Source organism: Vombatus ursinus, unplaced genomic scaffold (assembly GCF_900497805.2).
Source record: "Vombatus ursinus unplaced genomic scaffold, bare-nosed wombat genome assembly UNPS02014786.1, whole genome shotgun sequence".
Taxonomy (NCBI): domain Eukaryota; kingdom Metazoa; phylum Chordata; class Mammalia; order Diprotodontia; family Vombatidae; genus Vombatus; species Vombatus ursinus.
Genome location: NW_020954564.1, coordinates 19,315,772 through 19,324,666, shown reverse-complemented (window position 1 = coordinate 19,324,666; position 8,895 = coordinate 19,315,772). Strand labels below are relative to the sequence as shown.

The 8,895-nt window shown below is 37.7% G+C and overlaps 1 protein-coding gene across 1 annotated transcript; it reads right to left on the bottom strand.

Annotated features, from left to right (window-relative positions):
- Positions 1–716: 716 nt before the first annotated feature.
- On the bottom strand, positions 717–8,593 carry LOC114047371 (olfactory receptor 2D2-like; the record flags this gene model as incomplete). Its single annotated transcript, XM_027868199.1, has 2 exons — positions 7,680–8,593; positions 717–738 (listed from the first exon to the last, which is right to left on the bottom strand). Coding segments are annotated over exons 1-2 (936 nt in total), but the record flags the coding sequence as incomplete, so codon positions are not given.
- Positions 8,594–8,895: the final 302 nt, after the last annotated feature.

Genomic DNA, 8,895 nt, shown 5'->3' with positions numbered 1-8,895 from the left:
TCTTGGAACATTGTATTGCTGAGAAGAGCTAAGTTATTCACAGTCAATCATTACACAATACTGCTGTTATTGGTCATGATGTTCTCCTTGCTCATTTCACTTTGCATCAGTTCATTTAAGTCTTTCAAGGTTTTTATGAGAGCATCCTGATTATCATTTCTCATAGAACAATAGTATTCCATCAGTCATGTGCAACAACTTTTTCAGCCATTCCCCCATTGATGGACATTCCCTCAGTTTCCAATTCTTTGCCACCACATAAAGAACTGCTAAAATTATTTTTGTACATATAGGTCCTTTTCCTTTTCATCTTTTTATCTCTTTGGGACACAGACCTAATAGTGGTATTTCTTGATCAAAGGCTGTGGTTTTACAGCCCTTTGGACATAGTTCCAAATTGCTCTCCAGAAAGGTTGAATCAGTATACAACTTCACCAACAGTACATTATTTACTTAATTTTTCCACATCCCCTCCAACATTTGTCATTTTCCTTTTCTGTCATATTAGCTAATCTGATAGGTGTGGAATGGTAGCTCAGAGTTGTTTTAATTTGCATTTCTCTGATCAATAGTGATTTAGAACATTTATTCATATGACTATAGATAGCTTTAATTTATTCATCTGAAAATTGCCAGCTTATATCTTTTAATCATTTATCAATTGAGGAATGGCTCTTATTTCTATAAATTTGACTTAGTTTTCTATCTATTTGAGAAATGAGGTCTTTATCAGAGAAACTCATTGTGAAATTTTTTTTACAGTAATGACTGCTAACTATGTATTTCGCTCCATTTTATTGTCCCCCTGTTTATTCTACTCTGTCTCTTCTTTCACCCTGTCCATTCTCAGAGGTGTTTTGCTTCTGACTTTTACCTCTCCCAATCCACCTTCCCTTCTATCAGTCCCCACTTCTCTCATCCCCTTCTCTTCCTACTTTCCTTTATATTAACAACTACGTGTGTATGTTATTCCCTTCCTCACCAATTCCATTAAAAGTAAAGTTCATACACTCCCCTCTACTTTCCCCACCTTTCCTTCCACTGTAAAATCTCTTTTGTGCCTCTTTTATGTCAGATTATTTACCCCATTGTATCTCCCCCTTCCCTCTTCTCCTAGTGCATTATTATTTCTCATGCCTTAATTTTATTTTTTTTTTGAGTCATCCCATCACATTCAACTCACCCATTTGCCCCCTGTCTATGTATGCTCCTTAAAAAAAAAACTTATTTATTTTTAATTTATGGATTAAAAAAGCATTTCCATAACATAGTATAATAGAAAAGATAATTGTAGATAAAACTGCAAATCTATTATGTATAACTTGCTATTACTTTTACATATTATAATAAAGTTATAATGTAAATTTATTTTTTTCTTTTTCCTTTTCTTTTTCACTCCTCCCCACCATAGATGGCTAAAATTAGACACAAACAGGTAAAATTATTCTATACATACCTCTATTTATCAATTCTTTTCTAGATGGAGATAGCATCTTTCTTTATATGTCCTTTATAGTTATTTTGGGTATATACAATAGTCAAAATAATTTACTCACTCCAAGTCATTCTTAAAACAATATTGCTTTTATTGTATACAATGTTCTCTTGGTTCTGTTCATTTTGCTTTTCATTATTTCATGACTTTCCATGTTTTTCTAAAATTATTAAGCTCACCGTTTCTTATTGTACAGTAGTATTCAATCACAATCATCTACCACAATTTGTTCAGTCATTCCCCAATTGATAGACATCCCTGAAATTTTCAGTTCTTTACCACCACAGAAAGAGCTTCTATAAACATTTTATAACATATAGATTCTTTTCTTTTCTCCCCAGTTATCTTCAAAAATAGACCAAGTAGTGGTATTACTAGGTCAAAGGGTATAAGCCGTTTAATAACTCTTTGGGTATAATTACAGATTACTCTCCAAAATGGTTGGATTAGTTCACAAGTCCACCAAGAATGAGTTAGTGTATTAATTTTTTCACATTTCCTCCAACATTTGTCACTTCCTTCTTCTATCATTTTAGCCAATATGGTATGTGTAAAATGATATCTCAAAGTTGTTTTAATTTGCATTTCTCTAATCAATAATGGTTTAGAGCATTTTTTATATGACTAAAAATTATTTTGATTTCTTCATTGGAAAACTTCCTGTTAATATCCTTTGGGGAATGACTCATATTCTTACAAATTTGACAAAAATATTTACATATATTATGATACAATATATTACACAAATATATTTAATAATAGTATATTATGTATTTCTTTATGTATTTTATATATGAGACCTTTGACAAATTGTCCATAAATTTCCCCTGAGGGGGTCCCCCCCCCAAGTTGCTGCTTTCCTTCTGATCTTGACTTTTGCTTTAATTGTGCAAAAAATTTTTAAAGTAATATAGGGAAATTATACATTTTACACCTCACTTTGCTGTTTATATCTTGTTTATTTATAAATTGTTCACCTATCCATAAGTCTGATAAGTAATATGTTCCATGTTTTTCTAATTTTTTTGTAAATTCTTTTTATCTAGGTCATGTGTCCATTTTGAGCTTATCTTGGTAAATGTTAGAAGATATTGATGTATACTCAGTTTCCGCTATTCTGCTTTCCAGTTTTCCCAACAAATTTTACCAAATAATGAATTCTCATCCCAAAATCCTAAATCTTTACACACATCAAATACAAGGATCTGATTTTTATTTGTTGCTGTAAATTGTGTGTCTATTTTATTCCATTGACCTACCTTTATATTTCTTACCCAGTTCCAAATAGTTTTGATAATTACTGCCTTATAATACAATTTAAGAACTAGTACTGCTAAACCTCTTTCCTTTTTTCCCATTTTTTCTTTTAATTTTTTCCATTATTTCTTTTGATACTCTTGACTTTTTGTTTTTCCAAATGAATTTCGTTATTATTTTTTGTAATTCAGTAAAGTTTTTTTTTAAGGCAATTGGGGTTAAGTGACTTGCCCAGGGTCACACAGCTAGTAAGTGTCAAGTGTTTGGTCTGAGGCTGGATTTGAACTCAGGTCCTCCTGACTCCAGGGCCAGTGCTCTATCCCCTATGCCATCTAGCTGCCCCATTTTAATACTAGTGGTTGGGTTTTCTTCTCTCTCTTTTTAAAATCAAATTAATGATTTTTAAATTTTTTTTTGTTTTCAACATTTACTTCCACAAAATTTTGAGTTCCAAATTTTCACCCCATCTCGCCCCTCCCCCTGCCCCAAGAGGGCATGCATTCTAAATACCCCTTCCCCTAGTCTGCCTTCCTTTCTATCTCTCCCCCCATTCTCGTATCCCCTTCCCCTTCAATTTCCTGTAGGGCAGGATGGATTTCTGTATCCCATTTCCTGTATTTCTTATTTCCCAGTTGCATGTGAAAACATTTTTTTTAAACATGTGTTTTTAAAACTTTAGGTTCCAAATTTTCTCCCTTCCTCCCTCCCCACCTACCCTCATTGATAAGGCAAGCAACTAAATATAGGTTATATATGTGAAGTTATGCAAAACACTTCCATAGTAGACATGCTGTGAAAAACTAACTCTATTTCCCTTAATCCTATCCCACCCACCCATTTATACTATTCTTTCTTTTGACCCTGTCGCTCCTCAGAAGGTTTTGCTTCTGATTACTCCCTTTCCCAATCTGCCCTCCTCTCTATCATTCCCCTACTCCCTTGTCCCCTTCCCCCCCCCCCTCCTGTAGGGTAAGACAGATTTCCACACCCAATTGAGTGTGTATGTTATTCTCTCCTTAAGTCAAATCCTGTGAGAGTAAGATTCACTCATTCCCTCTCACCTTTCCCCATTTCTTCTCCACTGTAAGAGCCTTTTCTTTTCTAGTTTTTTTTTTGTGGGATAATTTACCCCGTTCTACCCCTCCCTTTCTCCTTCTCCTAGTATATTCCTCTCTCACCTCTTAATTTTATTCTCCAGATATGACTCCTTCATTTTCAACTCACTCTGTGCCCTCTATCTATCTATCTATTTGTCTGTCTATATCTATATATATGTACATGTAATTTTTTCCCCTCCAACTACCCTAATACTGACAAAGGTCTCATGAGTTACAAATATCATCTTTCCATGCAGGAATGTAAACAGTTCGACCTTAATAAGTCTCTTATGATTTTCTCTTTCCTGTTTACCTCTTCATGTTCTACTTGAGTCTTGTATTTGAAAATCAAATTTTCTATTCAACTCTGGTCTTTTCATCAAGAATGCTTGAAAGTCCTCTATTTCACTGAATGACCATTTTTTCCCCTGCACGATTATACTCAGTTTTGCTGGGTAGGTGATTCTTGGTTGTAATCTTATCTCCTTTGCCCTCTGGAATATCATACTCCATGCCTTCTGGTCCCCTAATGTAGAAGCTGTTAAATCTTGTGTTATCCTTATTGTGTTTCCACAATACTTGAATTGTTTCTTTCTGGCTGCTTGTAATATTTTTTCCTAGACCTGGGAACTCTGGAATTTGGCTACAATATTCCTAGGAGTTTTCCTTTGGGAATCTGTTTCAGAAGGTGATTGGTGGATTCTTTCAATTTCTATTTTGCCCTCTGGTTCTAAAATATCAGGGCAGTTTTCCTTGATAATTTCTTGAAAGACTATGTCTAGGCTCTTTTTTTGATCATGGCTTTCAAATAGTCCAATAATTTTTAAATTCTCTCTCCTGGATCTATTTTCCAGGTCAGTTGTTTTTCCAATGAGATAGTTCACATTGTTTTCTAATTTTTTATTCTTTTGGATTTGTTTTACAGTGTCTTAATTTCTCATGAAGTCATTAGTTTCCAATTGCTCTATTCTAATTTTTAAGGAAGTATTTTCTTCAGTAATCTTTTGGACTTCCTTTTCCATTTGGCCAATCTTGCTTTTTAGGGCATTCTTCTCCTCGTTGGTTTTTTGGACCTCTTTTGCCATTTGGGTTAGGCTACTTTTTAAGGTGTTATTTTCTTCAGTATTTTTTTGGGTCTCCTTCAGCAAGCTGTTGACTTGTTTTTCATGATTTTCTTGCAAAACTCTCAGTTTTTCCTCTACTTCTCTTACTTGCTTCTCAAAATCCCTTTTGAGCTCTTCCAAGGCCTGGGACTGATTCATATTCTTCTTGGAGGCTTTGGATGTAGGAGCTTTGGCTTTGTTGTCTTCTTCTGGTTGCATGTTTTGATCTTCTTTGTCACCAAAGTGAGATAATATAGTCTGACTCTTTTTGTGCTGCTTACTCATGATCCCGGCCAATTACTTGAGTTTTAAACTCTTTGTTAAGGTAAAAGTCTGCTTCCAATGTGAAGAGTGTACTGTCCTAAGCTTCAGGGGTTTGTACAGCTGTTTTCAGAGCTACTTCTAGGGACCTGAAAATTTTCAGTTCTTCCAAGGTGCTATGATAAGGGGCAAGGTGTTTCCTCTCCACAGCCACTACAAGCTCCACCACACCAGCCCTCCTCCTTGCCCCAGGACCACTTCTCAGAACTGTGACCCAGATCCAAGCACCGGTAAAGCAAGAGATTCCTGCCTCAGCCTTGGCAAAGACATCCTTGCAATCCCGCTCTGATCAGCCACTCAATTCCCCCTCAGTCTGTGGGCAGGAAGCTCAGGAAACAGTCGCTGCCCCAGGCCATGCTCAAGACTTGCAGCTGAGGCCTAGCTCCTCTCTCACCACAGTCACAGACTTTTCCCACTGACCTTCCATGTTGCCTTTGGCATTCCTGGGTTGAGAAGTCTGCAAACCGCCACAGCTGCCAGCGATTCAGTTCTCTGAGGCCTGCTCCAGGGTCGCTGAGGCCTGCGCACCCACACCAAATTGAGCTCCTCTCCCTGCCCGGTGCAATATACCTTTCTGATCAACCATCCAGGCTGTCTTCGGCTGGAAATGTCTTTCAGTCTGTCTTTTGTGGGTTCTGCTGCTTTAGAATTTGTTTAGAGCCATTTTTTTTAGGTATTTGGAGGGCTTTGGGAGAGAGCTCAAGACAGTCACTGTTTCTCTCCACCATCTTGGCTCCGCCTCCCTAGTCTGCTGATTCTTAAATTATTTCTCCTTGATCTGTTTTCCATGTCATTATTTTTGCGATTAGGTATCTTACATTTTATTTTTTTTTCAGCCTTTTGACTTTGTTTTTAATGTTTTCTTGTCTCATGAAGTCATTGGATTTTATTTAGTCCATTCTAATTTTCGGGTAGCTTGTTGCTTGGACAAGATTTTGAATCTCCTGTGTCATGTTGTTCATTCTTTTTTCATTTCTTCATTCCAAAGCTCTCATTTTTTCCCCAATTTTTTCCTCTAGTATTATCATTTTGGGGCAGCTATGTGGTATAGTGGATAGAGTGCTAGGACTGGAGTCAGGAAGACTCATTTTCCTGAGTTCAAATTTAGTCTCAGACACTTATTAGCTATATGATCCTGGACAAATCACTTAACCCTGTTTGACTCAGTTTTTTTCATCCTTAAAAAGAGCTGGAGAAGGAAATGGCAAACCACTCCAGTATCTTTGCCAACAAAACCCCAAATGGGGTCAGAAAGAGATGGACATGACTAAAAACATCCGAACAACAAAACTATTCATTGACAAAACATATTTAAAAACTTTTTCAAACTCTTGTTTTGTCTATTTCAGGAATTTTATTTTAATTTGTACCCAAGGTGAAGCTTTCTTTGTTGATAATTTGGGCTTGTTCTTTTATTTTCAGTTTGTGTCTTGAGTTTCTCCACCATCAAAATAACTGTATAGAATGAGATTCTTTTATTTTTGTTCATTCTTCCAGCCTCGGTCCTCATGGACTTTATATCTTTAAGGAAGGTCTTAGCAGGTCCTGGTTGCTACTTTCTTTGAAAATTGAGTTTTGTGTTATTCCAGGATCTCAGGGATGGGCTAGGGACCTAAAAACTTTCAGTGTTCAGAAAAATAGTCTGATCCAGGGCATAGTCTCATTTGGTTTCCCCTTTGTCAGAGATCTGCAAGGTCCTGACCTAGAATTGGATAGGAAAAATGGTAAAATAAAGCTAGACTTAGTTCTTTATCAACCAGTTGGAAACCTCCATTGGTTTAGAGTGACACAACTGTAGGCTCTCCTTTGGTCTGGGATTTATATCCTGGTTATTCCTCTGCAGGCTGGACTAGCTGCTAGAACTGAGACCCTGTTCCTAGGGTGTGAGACACATATCTGCTGCTTTGCTTCTGAACATTTTCCTTCCTACCCAAGGCCTTTCTCTCAGGGAAAATCATACCCAATTGCAAGTACTCTTCTCAGTCTGCCTTGGATCTTTGAGCAAGAACTGGGTAGTGGGCATCAAAAGTGCTAGTCTGTCTCTATCAAGTTTCCCTGGTATTGGTTTTGAGGTACCTGGCTATAGATCTGGACCTCCTCTTGCTGTAGCCCATATTCTTTCCCTAGGTTTACATATACTATGTTCTTGGCCTTGCCCTATAATTGAGCCACGGTAAGAATATACAATAAATATTACATGCATATACAAATACACACACATATATGTACCTCTCTATGTACATATGTAGATAGACAACAAACACACAACATATGCATGTGTTTCCCACAACTAGTCATAAGGGGAATAATCATTTCCTTTCAGGGGGCCACACAGTAAGTGGTGGAGATAACAAATTTGGTCAAATGTAATTACAGAGTGAAAATCAAGGTTTTCAGAATTTCCACCTCTTGGCTGCATTTCTGAGTGCCTGCTTCACATCCTTATTCCTCAGGCTATAGATGAGAGGGTTAAGCATAGGGTTTACTACTGTATAGAACACAGAAACCAGCTTGGCCTGCTCCTTGGAGGATTTGGGGGTCATATAGGAAATTATTGCTGTTCCATAAAAAAGGATGACCACAAGGAGGTGGGAACTACAGGTGGAGAATGCTTTGAGTCTCCCTGATGTTGTCTTTATCCTGACCACAGTCACTATGATAGAGCCATAGGAGGCCAGAATCAGGGACACAGGTACAAGAAGCATCACCACCCCCATGAGGAAAATGGCTGTCTCTGCTTTGTGGCTGTCTGCAGATGCCAAGGCCAGGAGAGCAGGGGCCTCACAAAAGAAATGAGCAATCCTATTATTTCCTTGGTAGGGGAGGCATAGTGTGAATGAAGTATCTACCAAGGATGCTACAGTGCCACTGGTCCAGCACCCCAAGGCCAACTGGGCACATACCCTCCCTGTCATAATGAGAGGGTAGTGCATGGGGTCACAGACTGCCAAATATCGGTCATACGACATTGCAGCTAACAAGGCACATTGTGTAGCTCCAAAAATGAGGGAGAGGAAAAGCTGAGCAGCACAGCCCATGAAAGAAATTATTTTGTTTTTTGTCAGCATGTGGACTAGGGCTTGGGGAACAATGTTGGTAGAAAGACCAATGTCAGCCAGAGATAAGTTGCAAAGGAAAAAGTACATAGGCATATGAAGCTGTGAGTCAGTTAGAACCAGGTAGATGAGGAGTAAGCTTCCAAGCACAGTGCCGAAGTAGATTCCCAGGAACAATAGAAAGAGCAGCAACTTAGTATGAAGGTCATCAGAAAATCCCAGGAAGAGGAATTCTGTCACCCAGGTCTGGTTGGTCTGGCTCATGTTTGGTCTTCCTGGTTCTTTAGAAAGGAAGCAACAGATAATTTGATATAGGGATATAACCTCTAGATTAATTATAGAGTCTTAGTATTGGAAGGGACCTAAGATGTCACCCTCTCCACCATCACCAACTATCCCATAACATTTCCAATGAACATTTCTAGTTATGAGTGATATGTTGACACAGGAGGAAAACATTTCATTGTTGGACAACTACACAAGTGTTAGAAAATATTTCCTTATATATTGAGCTGATATATGGAGTGGCATCGTGGTATAGAAAGTGGAGAGAAAGTGGCATTGCT